The sequence below is a fragment of the Oncorhynchus kisutch genome, linkage group LG4 (genome assembly GCF_002021735.2).
Source record: "Oncorhynchus kisutch isolate 150728-3 linkage group LG4, Okis_V2, whole genome shotgun sequence".
NCBI lineage: Eukaryota > Metazoa > Chordata > Actinopteri > Salmoniformes > Salmonidae > Oncorhynchus > Oncorhynchus kisutch.
The window spans coordinates 45923809-45950314 of record NC_034177.2 but is presented as its reverse complement, the minus strand read 5'-3'; the positions used below and the strand labels follow the sequence as shown (position 1 = coordinate 45950314).

The following is a 26506-nucleotide window of genomic DNA, read 5'->3' as shown; positions in this document are numbered from 1 at the left end:
GTTTAAGGACAATTTGCATGCATGAATAGGAACACGTGGCCTGACATTAAGCGATGCGCTACATTCAAGGATAAATGACATTTAGCTGCCATTTTAGGAGCTCCTGTGAAGGTTTTGTCACATATTCACTACGTCTAAAAAGAATCCATTAAAACAAACACACCTGTGAAAAATGTATAAGAAATGTACCCGTTTTAAACTCCAACACAAAATTGTATAGCTCCACAACACCACAAATAAAGATTCTCTATTCTAATCTCACACAAACAAGACAATGATAGTGAGCCAAAGCCAACTCAGACCCACATGGCTGTGGTCCTGCAGAATTGTCTGTCTGTCTGTCTGTCTGTCTGTCTGTCTGTCTGTCTGTCTGTCTGTCTGTCTGTCTGTCTGTCTGTCTGTCTGTCTGTCTGTCTGTCTGTCTGTCTGTCTGTCTGTCTGTCTGTCTGTCTGTCTGTCTGTCTGTCTGTCTGTCCATACCTGAGAGAGCCAGCAGCAGTAGCAGCCCCCTGTGATATCCCCTGGCCGCAGTAGGAGCTACTAGGAGCCCGCTGAGGGAAGCAGCTGAAGTTGGACTGACTACACTTCCCCCGTCCTACTCAGTCCTCCGCTACAGCACACTGACTGACTTACTGACTGATCTCTCCCCCTGCAGCGAAACAGACAGCCACACACACACACACTGGGGGGGGGGGGGGGCCTCACACACACAAACACACACACACCCTCAGAACTGCCACAGAGGGGAGTAATCTGAACTGGGAGCAGAGTTAACCTGGGAAGTACTTCAAACACCACTTCAGCTTCTGAGTCACCATCCAGACAGCCAAGTCAGAGCTGATAAAACAGAACAGAACCTGTGAGGTCCTTCAAACATAGGTAGGTAAGCCTCAGATCTCAGAACAGCTTTACCTCTGAGATGTTCAAACAATAATAAGCTTTTAACATGATCTCAGAACAGCTAACCTAAGAAGCTCTTTAAACCCACATTTGTCCAAACCAAATGCTTTTATTTTGCCAGGTGGATGGTGCGTATGCTTGGGGGGTATTTGTAAAGACAACAAGCCCAGGAGGACACATTGGTGGATTTTCCTAAGCCAATCTAAATTGTACATTCCAATGAGGCTCATTTTCTTTCCCTGCTTTCCCTTAAAAGGATTGTTCAGGGTCATGTCCCCGGGTCAGGGATCAAGTTTTAAAAATGGCTGACTCACTAACTCAGAGGAAAACATCAACATTAAGCAAGAAAGCCAAACCAGCCCCCTGGTCATGTTCAATATCTCTCCACTTTCCAGTGATATTCAAGTGACATGCATTTCACAAAGATCTTTAGAATGACTGAAAGTAAGGTGGTCGCCCAGACTGTTAACAAACTCTAACAAGCTGACTGACCCATATTTTAAATTCGCTTCATAAGCAGAAACCAACAACACACATATAGCAGAACCGCACTTGACAAGCATAAAAATATAAAATGTAGTATTATATTTATATGCGTTTTTTTTTTACGCACACTTAGAAAAAAGTTGTCATCTAGAACGTAAAACGGTTCTTTGTCTGTGCCTATAGGAGAACCCTTTGAAGAACCCTTTTTGGTCCCCGGTAGAACCCTTTTGGTTCCAAGTAGAACAGTTTTAGGTTCCAGTAGAACTCTTTCCACAGCGGGTTCTACATGAAACCCAAAATGGTTCTACCTGGAACAAAAAAGGGGACAGCCTTTAAGAACCCTTTTTTCTAACAATGCATCATAAAACGGGACCGCTATACATTTAGCTTCAGATTCAGTGTGTAGAGGGAGGTTGATTGGCACATTCCAGGCTAGCAGGCTAGCAGCCCAAACCTCTGAAGCCAGTCGTGTGTAATGGCATGGCTGCCTCAAAGCCGGAGGACTGCCAGGAATTCAGCAGAACAACAAATCTCTCGACGGACTCAGTCTCTCTCTCTCTCTCTCCCCTTCTTTCTCTCGCTCTCTCTTTCTGACGCGCGTGTCTGTCTCTCAAATGAGTGTAGTAATCAAGCAGCAGAGAAATGACACAATTTCCACTGTATTCTGTAGTTTCAGCTGTCCTGGAAAAAAAAACATTCCACTTCTGAATAAATTCGGTTCCGAATGAAAAAGAAATGAAGAAAAAAGACATTGCTGACAAGCTGACCTAAATATAATTAGCTAAGTCAAATAGTTTCTTTTCTGAGCATGTGCAGTCCCTTAAGTAGTCCACTTTCTTTGCAAGCTATTGGCTGCTAGCTGCTACCAGCAAAACATTTGACCCAGAGTGATCATGTGTTATGTGCTCCTCTGGCCTGGTCCGGCTGTGATTTCACATCTCTGATGTGAACCCAAGCCGAGTTCCCTCTCCTTGTTCCAGTGTTACTCTGCTGAGACGGTGGGAGCTGGAGTCGGACTGTGGAATAGCAGGTCACAGGGCGGAGTAGTGCTCTACACACACACACACCCCACACGCAAAGTTACTCAAGCAGACATACAGTGGGGCAAAAAAGTATTTAGTCAGCCACCAATTGTGCAAGTTCTCACACTTAAAAAGATGAGAGAGGCCTGTAATTTTCATCATAGGTACACTTCAACTATGACAGACAAAATGAGAAGAAAAAAAATCTGGAAAATCACATTGTAGGATTTTTTATGAATTTATTTGCAAATTATGGTGGAAAATAAGAGGTTCCTCTGTCCAAACATAAACACACACACACAATCAAAGCTCAAAATGCAGCTCAAATCCACAACATGACATGCCACAATAAGAAACGCTGATAGAGTCACACTAGCGTTGAGTGTTCTTTTGTTATCACGCTCTCTGAGTGTTGAACATTCTATTGCGTCTGCAGAGAAAGACGCAGGGAAATGACAGAGAACTTCATTCATTTCCACATTACATCCACTTCCATCATCCATCGCTCCAGGTGACAAGAGTACCATTCCCTTCCTTGCTTCCTTTTCACGCCGACTCATTTGCATGCCAATCGGCTGCAGGGTGTTATTCCTCTCAAGCATAATTAAAGACTATTGTCTGGAGCACTCAATTACCACAATTTAGGGTGTGAAACGCCTCTATTTCGAAACACTCTGACTGAAGGGCCAAACACAATGTAGTTTCACATCAGCGTGGCGAGGAGTTTGAAGAGGCCTCTCTTCCTATCCACATGACATGTTGTGGTCAAGAGCAGAGATGTAACCAAAAAAAAAAGCTATTTTCATTCATTGTTTACCGTATCGGCTTGGCTTTCCATCTGATTCTCGTACAACAGTCCAATCATGTGCAAATATATCTGCATCCATCCATTCAGCCGTCAGCGAAAAAGCATTTTGATCGCCGACGTTCCAACGCATCGCTTGTGTTGATCTTGCTCTGCGAAGTGGTGGTTTCTTAACCAGATGAACAGATAAAACACGTTGTCCCACCGCTCTTCCTCTCTTCCAGACGTTGTGTTTGCAGAAAGCCCCCCCCCCCATTGCTGTATTAGCTAAGCCCCCTCATAACCAAGACTCACCAGACCAGACAGAGCTCCTGGGGACGGGCATGTAACACAGCCAGCAACACATCGCTAAATCACTTTCACACCACTCTGGACTCCTCTATCTCTCTGGTTTAACTCCTAGACAATAAAACAATATGGTGTTTGTGTTCACGTAGTGTTTGCCGAGATTTCAGCCAATATCACACCGTGTCCTAAACTAAATCACATGGGCCGCCTTTAACTGTGTCAACAAGTGGCATCTGCTCAGAAGCTACTGACGTGAACTCCATAGGAGGTCGTCAACCTTTCGTAGCCGTTCCCCGTGTTCCAGCGGCATAGTGTCATCCCTAGAGAACCAAGGGAGGTCCTTCACTTCTTCCCAGGGCGCAAATCACAAGGACATAAAGAATGCTCATTCTCGCCGTAAGTTCTCCCACTTTCTGCTTGTACCGTTAGAGCCCAATGACACTGCTCACTTATCTGTTGAGTAGTGGGCTGTTCCTCTGGTTTTCACAGCTGGACTTCTAGCTTGTGATTGGGTAAGAGAGCCAGTGGGCCACTCCGAGATCATAGCGAATGGCTCACCGTTCATCAACATTACACGAGATAGGAAGTCTTCAATAGCAAACAGGCCCGACTGACATCCCGTCCGATCACACCGACCCTGAGAACGTTCTCATTCCTCCACATCACATTTAAAACATGCCAATTCACATTAATAAACAGACAAAAAAAAAAACACTTACTCCGCAGCTTACATTCTCCACTTTGTTATATTGTTCTCTGTATCCAGTTTGTCCCTTTGCGTTGCAGACAGCCTCTCATTCCCACTGCATGCATAACAGAGCAGAGCCGGAGCCCGGTCTGCACACCAAGGAGCTGCACTCAACAGGTAAGCAGCCCAGCAGACAGACAGCACGGTCACGACGACAGCCCTCTGCCAGCCACCCAGACAGCCACCCAGACAGCACAGGGTTATCACTGATCACTATCAGCCCTCAGCCCAGACAGACAAAACCGGAGGATTCTAAGCCAACAGCATTGTGCTCCCCGACAGACTGGAGTGGAGCCCCTCCCTGCTAGTTCTCTCTGGCTGAGGTGTGTGTGTGTGTGTGTGTACAGTCGAGAGTCCTGGGGCTAGAGCAATGAGACACGGAAGATCCTCCCCTCTCTCTTTTTCCTCTCCACCAGATTCAAGCCCCCTCCAGCGCACTCTGCTACTCCCACATACATTGCTGGTGCTCCACTCCTCTGCGTGTGTGTGTGTATGCCTCTCTGATCATCATCTGAATACAAATGCATGTTTGTACTGTAGCGGTGTACTGTAGGTGTAGCTTTGAGGGGATGGATTCTCACTTGAAATGCGTGGGTGGCCGAGCTACTGTAAGAACTATAAAAACGGGCCAGGTTTCGACATCAAATCAAATATCCGATGCATCTCTGTCTGAGACAACACAGTCCTCCCTTCCAAAAATGCCGCTTTCCAAAAGCCCTTGTAGGGCTGAGATTACAGAGTGGAGCATCGATCAGAGTCCGAGAGACACAGCGTAGGGGCTTTTTTAAAAACCGTTGTCAGCATCTCAAAGACAATAAGGCTGAGCAACTGCGACGGCTGGGGGACAAGAACGCATGTAATCAGGCAGGGTGCCAGGTTACACTGTTCCGTCTACCTCAGACTGCCTCGAGGCAGCGGACTGCCACCAGACCCCCCCCCCCACACACACACACACACACTGGCTCTGAGCCTCCAGAATACACATGCATACATTTACACAGCCATGGTTAGGACACAACTTACACCGTCCTGTCAGCCACAACACAGGTCTGATTTTACGGCGTACTTCCTCTCCGTCACCTAATTTGAACCGTTGTTTTAAAAAAAAGATGCAAAAGTAGGTTTTCATTAAGGCTCTCTTGTTCGTGTTGTCACAATCTTCACCTGACCTTTACAATTCTAAAGATGTATAATAAAGAGCAGATGAAACAGAGGTAAAAAAAAGTATATATATATATATATTTTTTGTAATGACAAAACAACTGGTTTGCCATGTTGCCAGAGTTTGCTGGTCCTCTATGTCTCCCGTTGGAAGCAGAAGCTCAGTGTGTCTGTGTCGAGTCGTGGCCTGTGGACTTTCCACTGGAGCCCAGGGTAACAGGGGGGAAGGAGGACTGAGTTTCCATGCCTGGAGTAAAGAGGGCTGTGTCCAGACAGGTTGGACACAGTGGGGTGGGACTATCTAACATTCTGCAGGATGGATAGTCGAGTAAAATTAAATTAAAAAAAATCGGCACCCTCATGCGTCTAGACTACATGTATAGTTACTTCACAGGTACACGAAAGACGGCATAGGTACGGCAATAAAATGGTCATTTTCTTTGCGAACGTGCATTACAGAAGTCTGTGCAATTATCAATGGTAGCGATACTGTTTCTGCTGTTATGGTTGTTATTCCTGCCAGTACGTGAGCTCAGCTGCTCCCCCTGTAAGGTGGTCCATTATTACAGCCACTAGAACCCCTCTAATGTGTCCCATTAGCTCTAACTCTGTGGGAGGTGGGCTGGCACCGGGTTTGTGCTTTATACTAATCTTGTTAATACGTGGAACCACCTTAATTAATTATCCCCCCCCCCCCGACGGAATTCTTGATCTCTCAACAAAGGCCCAAACCAAAAACGGTACTGTTAACAAGTGTTGACTGTGTTGCCATACCATCTGTGATGTCTATTTAAGATAGTAGTGTCCTTTCTGGTGTGAACCTTTGTTCACAACTGTAGACACCTTCATCAATAAATCAGGACACCCCTGTCGGTTTGTGCGTAAAGCGCACAGGGCAGTTTTCTCTGCGGAGGAACCCAGCTGGATCGTCTTTGCGTACCTCTCTAACCTCCATTCATTAGGTTGTAAACACCACAAGGGAATCAGAAAAGAGATGAGCCTGCAATGTAGTCTAGATCTGTAACACAGGCACATGGGAGAGGAATCAAGAAAGCGTACAGCGTTGTATAGAGCCATGAGAGAACTCCCTTCTCATATTGCTCAAATGAACAGCAAACCAGTTTAAAAAAAATATATATTTTTAAAGATAATGAAAAACCTCACGGCACAATACCTCTTCCCTATCGGACCTTGATATTTTGTGTGTACGTACTGTTATGTAGGCTACGTGTGCCATTTAAAAATGTATGTAGTTCTGTACTTGAGTTGTTCTTGTCTATTGATGTTCTGTATTATGTCGTTCTGTATTATGTTTCATGTTTTGTGTGGACCCCAGGAAGAGTATTATTATTAGGGGATCCTAATAAAATACCAAAATACCAATTACCTCCAAAAAGGAGTTGGTTGGCTGAAGACAATGAGGAGGGGGGGGGGGGGGACTGTGAGTGTCTACTGTCTACTCCGAAACCATCCATTACCCATCCATAGCCTGTAGCACTGAGGAAAATGCAGTCTGTTTTCACTCAGACTCAGTCAGCCTCCCAACAATGGCAGCTCTGTTGCTTCTAGACTGATCCTATTGGATGACTCAACATTCTACTGGATTCTTTGGCAGAAGCAGGGACCTAATCCACAAACCAATCCAAAACTGGCCAAACTTACAGTAAGTTCCTCGATAGGAACGTGTGACTGTACAGAAGCCTCACCTGACCCAGACACTGCAGGTGGGGTGAGGGGACAGTGGAAGGGGTGGTGCTGACCTACCTGTCAGTGGCGTCCCCTTGGCCCTTGAATGTGTTGCGATGGAGCGTCTCTCGGACGGCGGCCATGCCATCTGGCAGGCGGTTGAGGCAGTGCGTGTACCGGCTCAGCCCGCCGTCCGTCATGTAGCTGCAGACAGACAACACAACAGGCCTGTCAGTCACAGTCTCTGTACCTGTCTCAATATCGGTGTCTGTCCTGGTCTCTGTCCTTGTCTCTGTCTCAGTCCCTGTTAGTCTTGGTCACTGTTCATGTCTCTGTATTTGTCCCTGTCCTTGTCTCTGCCACAGTCCCTGTCTCTGTCCTTGTCTCCGTGTATATCTATGTCCCTGTTTCAGTCTCTGTCCTTGTCTCAGTGCCACTCTATCCCGGCCTCGGTCCCTGTCTCTGTCCCTGTCTCGGTCTCTGTCCCTGTCTCTATCTCTGTCTCTGTCCCTGTCTCTATCTCTGTCTCGGTCCCTGTCTCTATCTCTGTCTCGGTCCCTGTCTCGGCCCCGGTATCTTTCTCGGTCCCGGTCTCTGTCCCGGTCTCTGTCCCGGTCCCTGTCTCGGTCCCTGTCTCGGTCCCTGTCTCTGTCCCGATATCTGTCCCGGTCCCTGTCCCGGGCTCTGTCTCAGTCCCGGTCTCTGTCTCTGTCTCGGTCCCTTTCTCGGTCCCTGTCTCTGTCTCGGTCCCTGTATCTGTCACATCTCTGTCTCTGCTGTGTTACATGACAGGCTGTACCGATCCACTTCACTGACAGGATTACAGCCTTCAACACACTACAATCCTGTTATATACTTTTATGCTGTGTCTGACCTGAAGACCCCTATACAGAACAACCATGACGCATGTCATCCGGAAAATGCACTGGAGACAGCTCAGTTGGAGACGCATATTTGGTTCGTATCATCTGGTAACACTATCATTGTTATTCCACATAGTATGTGTGTGATGTCATTGCCAATAATACCGCAAAAAAAGAAAAACCACAATATCTCCTGTCAACATGGCTACAGAATATGGCACGGGCATTCAGAACGGTCACACCATCCCTGCAGTTGGAGAGGTGGGGGTTTGACACGACGGAAATAATGACAACATATAAAACAGAAGAACGTGCCCAACGTCATCTCAGCATACGAGACGATTAACCCCGCCACAGCTAAATAAACATTCACATTTGCTCTCAGTCAACACCAACTAACCCCCCATAATTACCCATTTTCAGTTACTCATTTCGAGGGCCATTGTCATGCCTTCAGCCCAGAGCAACGCCATAGGCTTACCAGCTTAGGTTGAGATAAATTCATTGAGGCAGTCCCATTGAAAGCACAGCTTTACTGTCATCCCTGCAACTTCACATAATCCTGAGCACGGTTTCACGCTAATCCAGGTGACGCAGGGAGTCTCGGCGTGTCTTGGAGTGTGACAGGAAATCATGGGAAACTGCCCCCGTTTAAACTACCACTCATTAAACACATACAATTGCTTCCCAAGCCTGTAGTACTACTTCTGTAAAAATGTTTATGGGTTTGTTACTGCAAAGCATTTTCTATCTCTAACTGTTAGGAGAGTTGAGCAACACCCAACCTGAGGGCTTGGTTTTCGAAAACAAAAAGTGAGGAAGTTTATGTTACCATTGTCATGTTGTGTGTCCCAGAGCCATTTATAACCATGTATATTAATGGCTTTGGTGTGTAGAGACACGACAGCTCCCAAATCAATGTTGAAAAGGTGAATTTGAGTCATAATGAAAGCCACTTTTCAATGGGACTACTGATTAACTTGTGTTTTGTCCACACATTTCATTACTTGGGTTAGCACACCCACCTCGGCATAAGGTGCCTGACCCTAAACTGAAGTCCTTCAGTCAGTTTAGGCTTTTTCACATAAAACATTTTTTATTTTCTTCTGCTTTTAATTTTTTTTTGTAAATTGGAAAACATACCTGTCAATATTGAGCTTCTAGAAAATGCCAATCCTCCAGGTTGGTCAGAGGAGAGATTTCACTACTGAATGGTCAACTCAAGGTGGTCCAACACAAAGTCATCGGAGTCACCCAGCCAGTTCTCCTTTACTACTATCCTCTCTTTCTTTCTACATCTTTCTCTTTCTCTGTCGCTCTCGCTCTCCTTAACACAACTGCCTCTCTCTCGCTCTCTACCCCTCTCATCCCCGTCAAGTCTGTTCAGATGGCGGAGCTCTTTAGGAGGAATGATGGGGTCATTGGTAACAGAAGAAGCAGACGAAGGACCAGGGAGCTGCAAGCTCAGTGTTCCAGGCGGAGGCAGAGTGAGAGGAAGAGGGGAAGGACATGGCAGCACAGGACAGGAGAGCCCCAGCATAGAAGGGGAGGGGGTGTTGTTTGCGGAAGGGGTAGGGGTAAGAGGAGGGGCCGGGGTAAATGTCTCGGGGGTATGGGCTGTGAGTCAGGGAGTAGCTGATTGGAATGATTTTCCTCAGAGCATCTTCCCCCATTAACTGGAGGAGGGATATGATTCGTTAAGGCCGCAATAGGTCACTTTTTGGGCAACCCAACCAAATTCACATAGAAATGTGAGTTATTGATCTGTCATTCTTATTGAAAGCCGTAGATAAGCCGTAGATATGTTCTATGTGTGATATTTGTATGCGGCCCATTCCTACGTTTCCTTTTACTTTCGGTTTTATACACCAGCTTCAAACAGCTTAAAATACAATATTTTTGGTTATGGAAAATATATTTCACAGCGGTTTAGATGGTACAATTATTCTCTACACAAGGACTGCTTTTTTTGTCAAATAAATTAGGCAAACTTTTAGAATTGTAGGAATCAGGAAATTACCCTCAAACTGAGCAAACAAAGAGACTATGATTATTCCCCAAAATCATTTGTACAAAAAATCCTTACTCTCTAAAAAGTTACTGTTTAAGCCAACCTGATTATGGGCTTTAGGTAATAACACTTCATAGTGAGTGATGAAAGAGAGAGACACCAACCTAAATTCAATATCACCTTTCATCTCAAAGATCAGGAAGTACCAATTACACACAAGCCCCGGCAGCACTAGCATGAACAAAAGGCCCAGCATTTCCTCTGATAAGCAAAAGACCTAAATAGCAGCCACATTTCCTGGGACGAACTCTTTTGAGTGGTTCGAGGTGGACAGTGACTGATGTGACTGGAGCTAAACTGTAGGCAGCTATTAAAGCGGAGTCAGACCAGTTGTTGACAAACCAGCCGGACAGGTAAAACCCTCTAACCGTTGTCAAAGGAGGGAGTGGAGTGTGTGCCTTATGCCTTCCTGTAAACAAAAAAACAGCACCGACATGGGGAAACAAAAGACAAGTTATGATTTTGAAATAACCGCCTTCTGCCATGAGACAGCGGATGACTCATTGACTGGCTCACTTTGTTATTAAGAAATAACGCAAATGTAATTCAATGCAAGAAAACCAAGTACAAAGCAATATATTTCCAAGCAGGTCAGTGGTATATGGTATATACACTGCTCAAAAAAATTAAGGGAACACTAAAATAACACATCCTAGATCTGAATGAATTAAATATTTGTATTAAATACTTTTTTCTTTACATAGTTGAATGTGCTGACAACAAAATCACACAAAAATCATCAATGGAAATCAAATTTATCAACCCATGGAGGTCTGGATTTGGAGTCACACTCAAAATTAAAGTGGAAAACCACACTACAGGCTGATCCAACACTGATGTAATGTCCTTAAAACAAGTCAAAATGATGCTCAGTAGTGTATGTGGCCTCCACGTGTCTGCATGACCTCCCTACAACGCCTGGGCATGCTCCTGATGAGGTGGCGGATGGTCTCCTGAGGGATCTTCTCCCAGACCTGGACTAAAGCATCCGCCAACTCCTGGACAGTCTGTGGTGCAACGTGGCGTTGGTGGATGGAGCGAGACATGATGTCCCAGATGTGCTCAATTGGATTCAGGTCTGGGGAACGGGCGGGCCAGTCCATAGCATCAATGCCTTCCTCTTGCAGGAACTGCTGACACACTCCAGCCACATGAGGTCTAGCATTGTCTTGCATTAGGAGGAACCCAGGGCCAACCGCACCAGCATATGGTCTCACAAGGGGTCTGAGGATCTCATCTCGGGACCTAATGGCAGTCAGGCTACCTCTGGCGAGCACATGGAACCCCCAAAAAATGCCGCCCCACACCATGACTGACCCACCACCAAACCGGTCATGCTGGAGGATGTTGCAGGCAGCAGAACGTTCTCCATGGCGTCTCCAGACTCTGTCACGTCTGTCACATGTGATCAGTGTGAACCTGCTTTCATCTGTGAAGAGCACAGGGCGCCAGTGGCAAATTTGCCAATCTTGGTGTTCTCTGGCAAATGCCAAACGTCCTGCACAGTGTTGGGCTGTAAGCCCAACCCCCACCTGTGGACGTCGGGCCCTCATACCACCCTCATGGAGTCTGTTTCTGACCGTTTGAGCAGACACATGCACATTTGTGGCCTGCTGGAGGTCATTTTTGCAGGGCTCTGGCAGTGCTCCTCCTGCTCCTCCTTGCACAAAGGCGGAGGTAGCGGTCCTGCTGCTGGGTTGTTGCCCTCCACGTCTCCTGATGTACTGGCCTGTCTCCTGGTAGCGCCTCCATGCTCTGGACACTACGCTGCCACAGCTCGCAATGATGTGCCATCCTGGATGAGCTACACTACCTGAGCCACTTGTATGGGTTGTAGACTCTGTCTCATGCTACCACTAGAGTGAAAGCACCGCCAGCATTCAAAAATGACCAAAACATCAGCCAGGAAGCATAGAAGAAGTGGTCTGTGGTCACCACCTGCAGAACCACTCCTTTATTGGGGGTGTCTTGCTAATTGCCTATAATTTCCACCTGCTGTCTATTCCATTTGCACAACAGCATGTGAAATTTATTGTCAATCAGTGTTGCTTCCTAAGTGGACAGTTTGATTTCACAGAAGTGTGATTGACTTGGAGTTACATGGTGTTGTTTAATTGTTCCCTTTATTTTTTTGAGCAGTGTATATGTATATACACAACCCAAAGCACAAGTTCATAGAAGTACAAGTTCATAGAAGTACAAGTTCATAGAAGTACAAGTTCATAGAAGTACAAGTTCATAGAAGTACAAGTTCATAGAAGTGGTCTGATGTTGGTCCCTATCTCTTCAAAGGGCATAAAATCAATAACTTGAATATCTGCCAATGTTTAGGTTTTAGAGTTGCGTGCTTGCAGTGGGCCATCCAATAACTCTGGTTACTGAACAACACCGGTCGGTTTGAGCAGAGACAGTTAACCTGCAGCAGGTCACTCATTTGTACTAAGTCACTCAACTCTCGACCACGTCAGGCCTTGGTTCAAAACAGAGTGAAACCCAGTAGAGTTTAAAGGTTACGTTAGTATTAGGCCTATGTGTTAACCCAACCAGAAAAAAAATACAAAATAGATTTTTAAATAGATTAAAAAAATACAGTGAAATATTTAAAATTGGCTAAATATTGTATTTATTTATACATTTTAAATACATTCCAAAATATATAACAGCATTCATGTAAAATGTGTATATTAATATAGGTCAAATGTATATCACAATATATGTGAAATGGTTCAGAAAATGTATTTAATGTATTTAAAAATACATTCTGAAATAGATTAAAGAATGTATTTTAGAATATATTTTCACATGCTTTTTCAAACCGATTGTGTTGCAAAATGCAAGATCCCACTGACTCTTAAGTAAAAAATTATTTGAAGTACTACTTATTAAGTCGTTTTTGGGATATCTGTACTTTACTATTTATATTTTTGACAACTTTTACTTTTACTCCACTACATTCCTAAAATAATGTACTTTTTACTCCACACATTTTCCTTGACACCCAAAAGTACTCGTTACATTTTGAATCCTTAGCAGGACAGGAAAATGGTCCAATTCAGACTCTTATCAAAATAACACCCCTGTCATCCCTACTGCCTCTGATCTGGCGGACTCACTAAACACAAATACTTTGTTTGAGTGTTGGAGTGTGCCCCTGGAAATCCGTAAAAAAAGTAAACATTTATAATCGTGCCGTCTGGTTTGCTTAATATAAGGAATGTGAAATGATTTATACATTTACTTTTGATACTTAAGTATATTTAAAGCTAAAGACCTTTACTCAAGTAGTAGTATACTGGGTGACTTTCACTTTTACTTGAGTCATTTTCTATTAAGGTATCTTTACTTTTACTCAAGTACTGTACAAATATAGTTAGGATTTTGTACAAAAAGTTTCACCTGACTGGTATCTTAGCAGGTAGAGTAGGGAACTATGGCACATTCAAAGGACCTGAGGGTATGAGGTCAAATCCCGTTTAAAGGCACACTATTTCGATTTTAAAGAAAGAAGTGAAACCACAGTTTCTGCGCTGTTGTTTAAATAATTTGTTTTATTTAGTATAGTATAAACTTCTGTCTTAAGCATCCTAAATAATGCCATAGATTCAGTTTCTGAAAATTGTAGGCAAAAAAGGGAAGCATGAAGTGAACTCGGTGTGTGTTCCAACAGACTGCTACTAAAGCTAACGACTTATCGCTGCACCACAGCGCTTTGATGAAAACAGTGGAGAAAGAAATACTTGTATCTGATCATTAAACGCTGATATTGAATGGTGACCAGAAGATGTCACTAATGTGCATTGTGAACAGAGCTCAGAGTAATGAACTGTTTTTCAGCACAATATAGTGAAAGCCTCAGTTTCCCATCACTAGCTGTTGACTGTATTAACAATGAAACTCCAGATGGCTCTTCAGTAGCACATGCACTTATGTCAGTCTCATTGCTCCTGCAGAACAGGCAGTGTACAAACTTAACCTTCAACCAGAGAACACAACATAACACATTAACTGGCATGACAATCCGTCACATGGTGAGGCCAAAAAGCACTACGACAAAGCCACACCCCCAACACGCCCTGCCTCCAAGTCTTCTAATAGGCTACTGCTGCTACAATATATTTTGTCAAAATTTGGCTTGGGCTGTGAACCCGTATATACCGTATACCAGGGTACTTGGAAATAGCCTCGGGCTTGGTTTTTCAAAAACCCTCAGTACTATTGAAACAATTCTTTTGAAGTTTTAAAAATACATTTTTATATTTGTAGCTACACTTTAAGAAAATACCTGCAGTCAACTTGTGCAATATGTTAGGAGATAAAACAGATCGCATTCTTAATTTCATCTGTCACATTATTTTACATTATGAAGCTTACCATACTGTAGTTCCCCAGGACAGTTGAGCCAGTCACACTTTTGTTTGTACATTGCACAATGGGAGAAAGCGGGAGCAGATGAGTCCAGCTGTTTATTGACAGGGATCTGGGTTTACATTGAAAGTTAACAGTGTTTTTGTTTGCTTCAATAGAGTGATAAGAGACGTGCAACTATAGATTTCCTTCACAAGTGCAACACATTAGGCAGAAAATAGCTTCATTGTAAAAGTAAATTAGTTTACAATGAAAAAGCAACAACATATTTCTAATGTTTATCATAGAAGGAATGTAACCAGCTACATGTTTTGCTTAAATTTAATCTGTCATTTTACCGGAGAAAAGTAGGCTGGCTACACCGAGAAAGGCTACACGTCAGTCAGAGCCCTGTCTTTTGATAGAAAGCCCATTTGTGAATTCTCATCCGAGTGGAGAAGCGCATGGAGAAGCGCAACTGAAGCACAACATTTGTTTGTTGCTGAGCAGAAATTACAATAAGAAGCATTTTAGATACGCGTTTTATCTTTTTTTCCTGCGTTAAAAATGAAGAATTCTGCGTTAGGGCAACCCCTAAGTTTAACTTGCTAGTTATCTAAGTAAGTGGCTGAATTAATAAGATCACGGAGCATCATAGTGTGTTAGCTTTCTGCCAGTGTTTGAGAAGTCAAAGCCCTTTGCATGAGTTATCTACAGCTGCCACTGCAGCTTGATTTCCTAAGCGTTTTTCCTACTCTCTCTTCGGGGCCGTCTGCTTCTCCTGAGCAGAGCAGGCAGGCCCATTGCCGTAGAGAGACACCCCAGACACCACACAGACACAGCGTGTACACAGTACTCTTCTTCCTTCAGACAAGCATGCGTCAAAACTTTGTTCATTTGCACAATGTCTCTTGTTCACATTCGCTTGTAAATATCAAAACTCATCAAAAAATAACATTCTGGTAGCTCCTACCTACATATGTATTACTTGGACTGCCTGTCTTTAGAATTTGTTTATTTTCATTTGCGCTAGTTAGCATATTTAGGTAGCAGCCTCCATGGAAATTCGCTATTACTTGTGCTAATTTAATTTGCATTCTGGTAATAGACAACCAATGGCTTTTCTTGCGTTTTTGGCGCCCCCTTGTGTACTAAGCCAGTAATACGGTGAGAGAAGGACGGTATGATGATATGAAAATCTGCATACCGCCCACCCCTAGTCAAAATGCATTTTTATTGCACGTGACACATGCCAAAAGCATACCAAAAGCACTAACATGCATTTAAATGACTACAAAAATGACTACAAACACAATACATTATCGGTCATGTCGTGACTCTATGACTTTCATGCGCATATGACAAATAAACAAATTAACTTCATGAGAGAATTTCAACTAACGTCCAACGGGCAGAACTTAACATGTACTGGGTCGTTCCACGAAATGAGTGCTTTTTTTGTGTGTCCCTTTGATAAGTTAAGTAGAAATGATGCACCCATATAGAATTTTAAAAGCCAAATATATCGTGCCCTTAAATATACACCACATGGAGAGCTCAATAAATCTGATTTTCAATATGAATAAAGACTAGTGCAAGTGCTCTTTTTTGGCAATTTTCTGGTGTTTTGGGGTGAAAACTGAGCATAACACGTTAACCCTGTTAACCATTGTTAGACAGGCTATAAATGTGTGAATAATTAAATTTTTGTTGTTGTTGTGAATCTTGCATTCAATTGCCCTTCCGTGTTGCACACAACACGCTTATATTCCTCCTGTCACATGGGGATTAATGGCTGATTTAACTAGTAATTACCAGTTGGGGGGCCGTTCAAGTGGATTTTTACCAGATGTTCCCACTTCCCACTTGGTTACGAATGCACCATAACACCGCTAACCAGCCACCGTAGAGCCGTATAATACCACTTATTAAAAGCACAAGACCTTGACATATTGTGGTGTGTTGTACGATGTATAGTTTTTGTTTAAATCGATAAAAATGAGAAATAAAAAATAGCAAAAACAGGCACTAGATTTCTTTTCATTATTTAATTAAGCTGGAGCGAGGCACTTTGCTATAGTCTTTTTTTTTTTACCTCTCGAGATGGGAGAATTTTTTTTATTTTTATGAGGTTGAACATGTGCTATTCATGACAGAATGTAAAAAAGGATGTGACAATTCAAATTTATATCACTTCCAAAGAATAATTTAAGAAGCTGAATTAGGAACCACTTTGGCCACCCTGTAGACTCGATGTCATAGCCAAGCATTTCTGGAATATTGTCAGGAATTAAACGCATTTGAGCAAAAGATGCAAATATATCTACTGTACACGTATTTTTAAATACATTTCACATCGCCATGGAGACCATGGGGTACATGGAATAATTATTATTCATTTCTTAGTATGGGAACTCGCACCCATTGACAGGTGTGGTCGTCCTATCCTTTTTTGACAAAGTGCTAAGTAACAAAGTAACAAAGTCACATCACCAAGACATTCATAATGAACTTGCATAAAGCCTTTCCAGAGCAAGGACCCTGTCACCACCGACCTTCTCCATTGCTTCCGGGTCCTAGAGGACAATCAGATAATAAGGACAATTGTGGTGAACAACATCCAAGTTCTCCAGCATCCAGTGCCTGTTTCAAGATGATGGTAAAGTAAACAGCCTATTTTGTCCAATTCCACTGAGATGAAACACACAGCATACTATGTCATCACATCATCTACAGACATAACCTGACCTGCATTTGGCTCCGTGTCACATGACTTACCTCTTTGTGGAGACCTCTGGTTGACTGTGTGAGGTTGTTACTACAGAACCTCTCGAGGCCCAGTAAAGGAGAGGATTCAAATCGAAGCGGGACCCGCATTCTCTCTCTAGGAGTGCATGTTGCATATGAATAAGAGCTCTCACTTTCTCATGTCATCTCAAGGCTAAGAAGAATATTTCCCATGAGCTGCTTTCTCTCTAGCGCACAAAGGGCAGTTTATTTTTTTGAAATCAAAACTCTTCCCCCTGAGAGCTTTCCAAATAAGACAGCATGTTACCAAGCTATCTTCCAAACGAAAGACGTTGCCTGATGTCTCAAGTGATCTCTCATCTGTCGTTCTCTCTGAGCTACCACTGACAACTAAGAGACATTAGCAGAGAGGACAGTCACACTCACAAGGAGAGAAGACAGAAACACTACCATCTAGTGACAAGAAAGCAGAAAACAGAGGTGGTCCATTCATAGCAGGGTTATTGCTCTCCCCCTGGTTGCTTTCGCCAGTTGAATACATAAAAGTACAGATGTCGTGTGCACTCACCCACTGGAGACTTTGTCCATGCGGAGATTCTTCCCCAGCACGTCACCGTCGCTCATGTACCCCATGGTCTCCATGGCGATGCCCTCCAGCTCCTCCATCTTATCTGGCGGGTCCAGGTCACACACACTGTTCCTCTCCTGGCCTGGTGTCTGCCAGCCGCGGAGGTAGCGCCCGCTCTCGGGGCTCACCATGCGACTGGCACTGTCCCGTGTTGCCACCTCATACCCGTTCCCCACTGAGGGGGCGTCGCCCGCCTGCAGACGGGGGCTGGAGGGGCCCAGTCGCCAGGGCAGCGCCGGGTTTGGGCGGGGGGACAAGTTGAGCATGCCTCTCCCGCTGACCTCTGTGGTGACGCTGCCGTCAAAGGTAGTCTCTAGGGTACTGGGGAGAGAGAGGGAGGTGAGGATGGGTGGAGGGTGGGGGAGGGGTAAGATCCAGATTCAAAATTTGACAGACCCCTGCTGCGAGAGGCTGTGGTGAGTCAGAAGCCAGACATGAACAAGTCCCTGTCCAGGGCAACGGGCTGCCACTCAAATACATCAAAGGTTTGTTCAGGGGGTGAGTGGGTCAGGACAGGAGCCTGCTGAAACCAACAGCATTGCCCAGCATACATTTCAATATGTTGGTCAGATGCTGGTCAAGCTGGTCTGACCAGCATCGTCTAGCTGGTCAAGCTGGTCTAACCAGCATGGTCAAGCTGATTATGCTGGTTTACCAGCATGGTCTAGCTGGTTTTGTTGGTGACCAGCCTTCGCTGTGTTTTGGACACTGGTGACCAGCCTTCGCTGTGTTTTGGACACTGGTGACCAGCCTTCGCTGGGGTTTGGACTAGAGGTTGACCGATTAATCATTAATGGATGATGATATTACAAGGTTAATTAGCTTGTCTTGCGTTGCATATAATCAATGTGGTGCCTGTTAATTTATCATCGAATCACAGCCTAATTCAACTTTGCCAAAGGGGTGAAGCGCATTCGTGAAAAAAGCACAATCGTTGCACAAATGTACCTCACCATAAACATCAATGCCTTTCTATGATTTGATATTTGATAGAGCAGTCTGACTGAGCGGTGGTAGGCAGCAGCAGGCTCGTAAGCATTCATTCAAACAGCACTTCACTGCGTTTGCGAGCAGCTCTTAGCAATGCTTGAAACACAGCACTGTTTATATCTTCAAGCCTATCAACTCCCGAGATTAGGCTGGCAATACTAAAGTGCCTATAAGAACATCCAATAGTCAACGGTATATGAAATACAAATGGTATAGAGAGAAATAGTCGACGCGTCATAATTCCTATAATAACTACAACCTAAAACTTCTTAACTGGGAATAAGCTTTCATATGTTCTCATGTTCTGAGCAAGGAACTTAAACGTTAGCTTTTTTACATGGCACATATTGCACTTTTACGTTCTTCTCCAACACTGTGTTTTTTGCATTATTTAAACCAAATTGAACATGTTTCATGATTTATTTGAGACTAAATAGATTTTATTTATGTATTATATTAAGATAAAATAAAAATGTTCATTGTTCATTCAGTATTGTTGTAATTGTTGTTTATTACAAATATATATATACAAATTGGCCAATTAATCGGTATCAGCTTTTTTAGGTCCTCCAATAATCGGTATCGGCGTTGGAAAATCATAATCGGTCGTCCTCTAGTTTGGACACTCATGACCAGCCTTCACTGTGTTTTTGACACATACCAGTTTATGCTGGTGATGCTGGTATGCTGGTGACAAAGCTGGTCCAGCATGGTCAAGCTGATCTGACTAGCAGGTCTGACCTTGCCCATCATTATCATATTTCCCAGCATTCTCTATTGCAGCTGATTTTTTAGAATTGTTTGTTTCAATATCTTTTTTTGTTTGTTGCGTTTTTGCATGTACATTGATTCATTCATCTTATAGTAAACAAAGATTAATAACATGTTTAAAAAAAAAATGTTTCTAAACTAATCCAATCTGTTAGTTGGACTTATCGCACCGGATACTGAAATGGTTGTTCCAGTTTAGATGGTTTGTGTCGTCTCATTTATCATACTTTCTAACCCTGGCAGACATTCTGCAAACATATTATGGGTGAACAAAAGTTCAAATTGTTGGATATCCCCACTCTGGCTAGATTCCAGTAGGAATTAAACGTCACTTTGCAAGCCAGCATGATGTGACTTGATGCTGGTTTTACTGGTGACCAGCATAAGTGTCCAAAACACAGTGAAGGTTGCTCACCAGCAACAAAAAAAAACACAGTGAAGGCAGGTCACCAGCAAAACACGGCGAAGGCACCACGGAAACACGGCGAAGGCACCACGGAAACACGGCGAAGGGACCACGCAAACATGGCGAAGGCACCACGGAAACACGGCGAAGGCACCACGGAAACACGGCGAAGGCACCACGGAGACACGGCGAAGGCACCACGGAGACACGGCGAAGGCACCACAAAAACGCAACAAAGGCACCACAAAAACACAATGAGTCACCACGAAGACACAGATGAGGCTAGTCACCAGCAGCTATGCTGGACCAACCAATGCAGGGCAATGACATGTTTTTTTTTTCCCCAGCTGGGGAGTTACCTCTCTCACTCACTGACAGACTAAAGATCAGACTGGTCAAAATGGCAAAAATAAAATATGTTCACTATACAAAACAATAAATGCGAGAGTGAGTGAGAGTGAGAGTGAGAGTGAGAGTGAGAGTGAGAGAGAGAAGCTGCATTTACATGCCGTTCAGAGAGCATGTCAATCAAAACCCCATCAAAACCCCATTCGAATGCATATACTATGATAATGTTTGTCCTGGCTGAACAATCCTACGAGTTGAACTGAACTTTTCCCTCCCATATGATGCTAAAGAGTGTAGAAATGCTTTTGGCATTGTAGATCAGCCCACCAGGAGTGCTTTTCATGTATGTTCTCCCCTTTTATCGACTCGGGAGACAAAAGCAGCTTTTAACCCAGTGCTGGCTGACCACGGGGGTCCAGTCAACCCCTCTGAGCTGATTTCACGGCTGGGCTCAGGACGAGGCGACTGGGCAACACATCAGATTCATCAGACCAGAGACAAAAGAGGATGCCTCCAGATCAACATCTGCTCTACCAGTCCAACTGCCAATCAGGCTAAAGCCTTTAGACCCCGAAGGCAGACCCTGTCATGTAGACAAGATGGAATCCAAATGGTTCACATGCTGCACATAATGGTCCTCATTTTGAACGCTTCCTTCCCACATCAATCAAAATGAATGTCATGTTTTTGTTTCACCCTGCTGTTCTTCTGCCCTCGGTAATAGATCGCCGATGCATTACAGAGCTTGTGAAGACCCCGACATTAAATGCTCCGTGGAGAGCACTTTGCAAAGTAAGTATCCAATCATGTTTGGGAAGTGCGGCGCCAAACCACTCAAATAAACCTCTCAGTCCATAAGAGCATCAGAAATGACAAACACTCGCACTCGCATAAAATGGGTGAGTAATGAGTGACACACACAGATGGTGCTGAAGCAAGGTCAGTGATCTACCTGTGGCTGATCTGTGTTCCCCTCAGGCTGGACATGGTCTCTTCCAGGTTCTGCCTCAGATCGGCAATGTTCTTGACCGTCCGCAAGCGCCTGGCCTCAGGGTCTTCACCTAGGAGTGGAGGGGGCGGGTCTGTTAGAGACAGCCTACCTGAAACAGCTGCTACGTCAAACCCCACACGTGGCACAGGCTCGTCAGGACATCCTCAGAAATGTGCATCTTTCCTTCAAAGGTACCCATTAACACTTGAAACAGACCATTCACAACAAGAGGGTCCCAAACGTTGCAAAAAATATACATACAAAAAAATGGCATATGAATTCTCTGTGCTTTTGAGGAAAGAAAACGTTGATAAAGTTCTTACGATCTGTCAAAACAGTTGCTGGGAAGGAGAAAAGCTTGGCCAACTAATTCACCCATTCACCCATTTTCCAAATAAACATGAGCAGTAGGTGAGTGGAGGGGGTTGCTGGGCAGATTGAAATGTATTTGCCTATCACACACACACACGCACACACACACGCACACACACACACACGCACACACACGCTGCCGTGACATGGAAACGTGGGCTGGAGAGCTGAGGAGCACTACCAGTCAAGGCATTCCAGGGGGGCCTTGAAGGGAACACAAACGAGCCCATTCACAGGGCTAAACCTGCCCTTTACAACACCACTAACTCCTTACAGGCAGCCCTTTGATGGAGGGATTGTGTAACTTTTCTCCCGTTTTAAAGCTGACCTCCCTTGACCAAGTCCCGATTCACGTCAGCTTCACTGAGAAACATAACGGTGAGGGCTGACGGAATGTTCCGCCGGCAGAGTAACGGTAACATGCTCTGAATGCTCTGAATGCTTTGAGAGCATGAACAAACTTTTGCTCTGCGAATGAAAAAAGCCGCATCTATGTCCGAGAGGTCTGGGACGGTAAAGGAAAGCAGCCCTGAAGACCACATGCAGAGGGCAGTTGGGGGGGGCACACGCATGCACACATACACAAGCACTTACTCTCGTGTTTCTCATATATCTCCAGCATGGTGAGGAGGATCTCCTCGTTGAGTTGAGCGATGCCGTCCCAGACACAGGTCTGCTGCAGGTGCACCTGGTACAGCCGGCTCTGCCTCCGACTGGACACATAGTTCTCCTCCCAGGTCACATGCTTGGTTCTGACCTCTGACGTCCTGGCTGTCTGCCTCAGGGTCACAGGGTCACAGCTCTCTTCGCCCTCTCTTCTTGGACTCTCCAGAGTCTCCACAGAGGTGTTTAGCTCAATGGCTGGTTGTCTAGTTTCGTCTGGCGTTGGTCTGGTGGGGATGGGGATGTGACAGGCGGGGTGGCTGTGCTGGCTGGAGCCCCTCAGGGTAACGCTGCCCAGGGACAGCCTGGTCCTGGTTCGGTCTCTGCTGTGTCCTACCTCTCTGCCACTGGCTCTGCTGGGTGAGGAGTCATTGCTGCTGCCATTCTTACCAACACCCTCCTTGTTTCCGTGAGGAAGCATTTCTTCTCTCTCCATTGTAGTCCTTACTAGGTGCTCCAAGTCTCTGACACAAGTCCTGTCCGATATTGACACATCCTCTCCATGACACGTTAGGATTCGGATCGGAACAGAACGTAAGTGAGTGCTTGTTTTCTTGAAAATCCTTCGGCCTCGAATTGACAGAGAGAGAATGATGTCGCTGACACAACTGCTCCAGCGTTGCCCAATCCTCCTGTGGCGACTGGTTTGTCTGGAGAAAGGCCTCTCCAGCCATCTGCACACACACACACACACACACACACACACACACACACACACACACACACACACACACACACACACACACACACACACACACACACACACACACACACACACACACACACACACACACACACACACACACACACACACACACACACACACACACACACACACACACACACACACACTGTGGTGAGGAGCCTTGGCAACTCCATGACATCCACAGCCTTTAACATGCAGATGAGCTTTTCCTGTTCCATTCAGTCAGCCCCTGGCCTTTTCTCTCCCCCCTGGCTGCCATGTTAGACACAGAGACACAGATTCCGGGCTGGGGCTGCCTCAGGACAAAACTCCATCACTTCACCAGTCAACTCCAGGGTCAAAACAAGCCTCTCTCTCCACACTCTCTCAACAAGTCTTGCAATTCATACAAAGCTCAATACGAATCCAGTGTTTCACTTTTCTTTATTTTTCCATCTCAATATTTTTCTGTTTCCTGTGTGGCAGCAGAGCAGTTCTCCAAATGAACAGTACCAACCAACATAAACCCACTTACTTCCTGGCTGAGAAACTAAGAGTTTCCAATAACGTTTTTTTCCACAGTGATGTTAATTGAATTCAGACAGACTTTGTGTGGGCCTGCCAAATCATTGTGAACTTTGAGGCAATATCTCTGATCCATTACGAAGAGGCTAAAAAGAATCCACAGGGAACTGAGGCTTTTGCCCTCCATGGTGGCATTTTGATTCAGTCCTCGCTATAGAGTACTGACATGTATAGCTGGGAAGAGAGACCCTCATTTGTGCCTGGGAACAATGCGAGGCTGAAAAAAATGGTTTCCATGGACAGGATCCTTTGATGCTAATGAGAGTTAGCTATTTATCACCAGAAACCAATGCTGGCACGAAGACTGCACTCAATGAGCTGTAGAAGGCCATAAGCAAACAAGAAAATCCTTTAATGCAGGAAAACTTAAATCTGTTTTACCTGATTTCTAACAGGACGTCACAAAACACTCAAGACCACCTTTAGTCCACAAACAGAGATACATGCAAAGCTCTCCCTCGCCCTCCATTTGGAAAATCTGACCATAATTCTATCCTGATTTCGGCTTACAAGAAAAAAATAAAGCAGGAAGTACTAGTGACTCGCTCTATACTGAAGTGGTCAGATGACACGGATGCTAAGCTACAGGGCTGTTTTGCTAGCACATACTGAAATATGTTCTGGGATTCCTCCGATGGCATTGAGGAGTACACCACCTCAGTCACCGGCTTCATCAAGAAGTGCATCGATGATGTCGTCCCCACAGTGACTGTACATACAGTGGGGGAGAACAAGTATTTGATACACTGCCGATTTTGCAGGTTTTCCTACTTACAAAGCATGTAGAGGTATGTAATTTTTATCATAGGTACACTTCAACTGGGAGAGAAGGAATCTAAAACAAAAATCCAGAAAATCACATTGTGTGATTTTTAAGTAATTAATTAGCATTTTATTGCATGACATAAGTATTTGATACATCAGAAAAGCCAAACTTAATATTTGGTACAGAAACCTTTGTTTGCAATTACAGAGATCATACGTTTCCTGTAGTTCTTGACCAGGTTTGCACACACTGCAGCAGGGATTTTGCCCACTCCTCCATACAGACCTTCTCCAGATCCTTCAGGTTTCGGGGCTGTCGCTGGGCAATACGGACTTTCACCTCCCTCCAAAGATTTTCTATTGGGTTCAGGTCTGGAGACTAGCTAGGCCACTCCAGGACCTTGAGATGCTTCTTATGTAGCCACTCCTTAGTGTCCCTGGCTGTGTGCTTCGGGTCGGTGTCATGCTGGAAGACCCAGCCACGACCCATCTTCAATGCTCTTGCTGAGGGAAGGAGGTTGTTGGCCAAGATCTCACGATACATGGCCCCATCCATCCTCCCCTCAATGCAGTCGTCCTGTCCCCTTTGCAGAAAAGCATCCCCAAAGAATTATGTTTCCACCTCCATGCTTCACGGTTGGGATGGTGTTCTTGGGGTTTTACTCATCCTTCTTCTTCCTCCAAACACGGCGAGTGGAGTTTAGACCAAAAAGCTATATTTTTGTCTCATCAGACCACATGACCTTCTCCCATTCCTCCTCTGGATCATCCAGATGGTCATTGGCAAACTTCAGACGGGACATGCACTGGCTTGAGCAGGGGGACCCTGCGTGCGCTGCAGGATTTTAATCCATGACGGCCTAGTGTGTTACTAATGGTCTTCTTTGAGACTGGGGTCCCAGCTCTCTTCAGGTCATTGACCAGGTCCTGCCATGTACTTCTGGGCTGATCCCTCACCTTCCTCATGATCATTGATGCCCCACGAGGTGAGATCTTGCATGGAGCCCCAGACCGAGGGTGATTGACCGTCATCTTGAACTTTCTAATAATTGCGCCAAAAGTTGTTGCCTTCTCACCAAGCTGCTTGCCTATTGTCCTGTAGCCGATCCCAGCTTTGTGCAGGTCTACAATTTTATCCCTGATGTCCTTACACAGCTCTCTGGTCTTGGCCATTGTGGAGAGGTTGGAGTCTGTTTGATTGAGTGTGTGGACATGTGTATTTTATACAGGTAACGAGTTCAAACAGATGCAGTTAATACAGGTAATGAGTGGAGAACAGGAGGGCTTCTTAAAGAAAAATGAACAGGGCCGGAATTCTTACTGGTTGGTAGGTGATCAAATACTTATATCATGCAATAAAATGCCAATTAATTACTTAAAAATCATACAATGTGATTTTCGTTTTAGATTCCGTCTCTCACAGTTGAAGTGTACCTATGATAAAAATTACAGACCTCTACATGCTTTGTAAGTAGGAAATCCTGCAAAATTGGCAGTGTATAAAATACTTGTTCTCCCCACTGTACATATCCCAGCCAGAAGCCATGGATTACAGGCAACATCTGCACCGAGCTAAACGCTAGAGCTGCCACTTTCAAGGAGCGGGACACTAATCCGGACTCTTATAAGAAATCCTGCTATGCCCTCAGACAAACCATCAAACAGGCAAAGCATCAATACAGGACTAGGATTGAATCCTACTACACCGGCTCTGACGCTTGTTGGATGTGGCAGGGCTTGAAAAATATTACGGACTACAAAGGGAAACTCAGCCGCGAGCTGCCCAGTGACGTGAGCCTACCAGACAGGCTAAATGCCTTTTATGCTCGGCAAGCAACACTGAAGGATGCATGAGAGCATCAGCTGTTCCGGACAACTGTGTGATCACGCTCTCCGTAGCTGATGTGAGTATGATCTTTAAACAGGTCAACACTCACAAGGATGCAGAGCGAGATGGATTACCAGGATGTGTACTCAGAGCATGCTTGGACCAAGTAAAAAGTGTCTTCACCAGTGGAGGCTCCCCAGAAGAGGAAGGGGAGGACCATCCTCATCAGTGAATTTCATAAAAATGGTAAAACATTGAAAAGTTATCCTTTCTAGATATACTATACTAAATATATTCACATGTCACCAAATAACTAATTAAAACACACTGTTTTGCAACAGAGTGCTGTTGA

General features: G+C 44.7%; 1 protein-coding gene across 10 annotated transcripts in view; it reads right to left on the bottom strand.

Moving 5' to 3' along the window:
- Window positions 1–26506, bottom strand: part of LOC109889595 (neuron navigator 2) — a 140711-nt gene that overhangs the window by 60604 nt on the left and 53601 nt on the right. For 9 of the 10 annotated variants that reach the window (XM_031823102.1, XM_031823094.1, XM_031823095.1 and 6 more), the window contains 3 exons: window positions 21218–21326; window positions 17691–18071; window positions 7175–7300 (listed from right to left, as the gene is read on the bottom strand). In XM_031823102.1, the coding sequence (XP_031678962.1) occupies window positions 7175–7300; window positions 17691–18071; window positions 21218–21326 (616 nt within the window). Of the gene's footprint in view, window positions 1–7174; window positions 7301–17690; window positions 18072–21217; window positions 21327–22222; window positions 22900–26506 lie in introns of those variants that run through there. The other variant, XM_031823104.1, reaches the window with a different exon arrangement.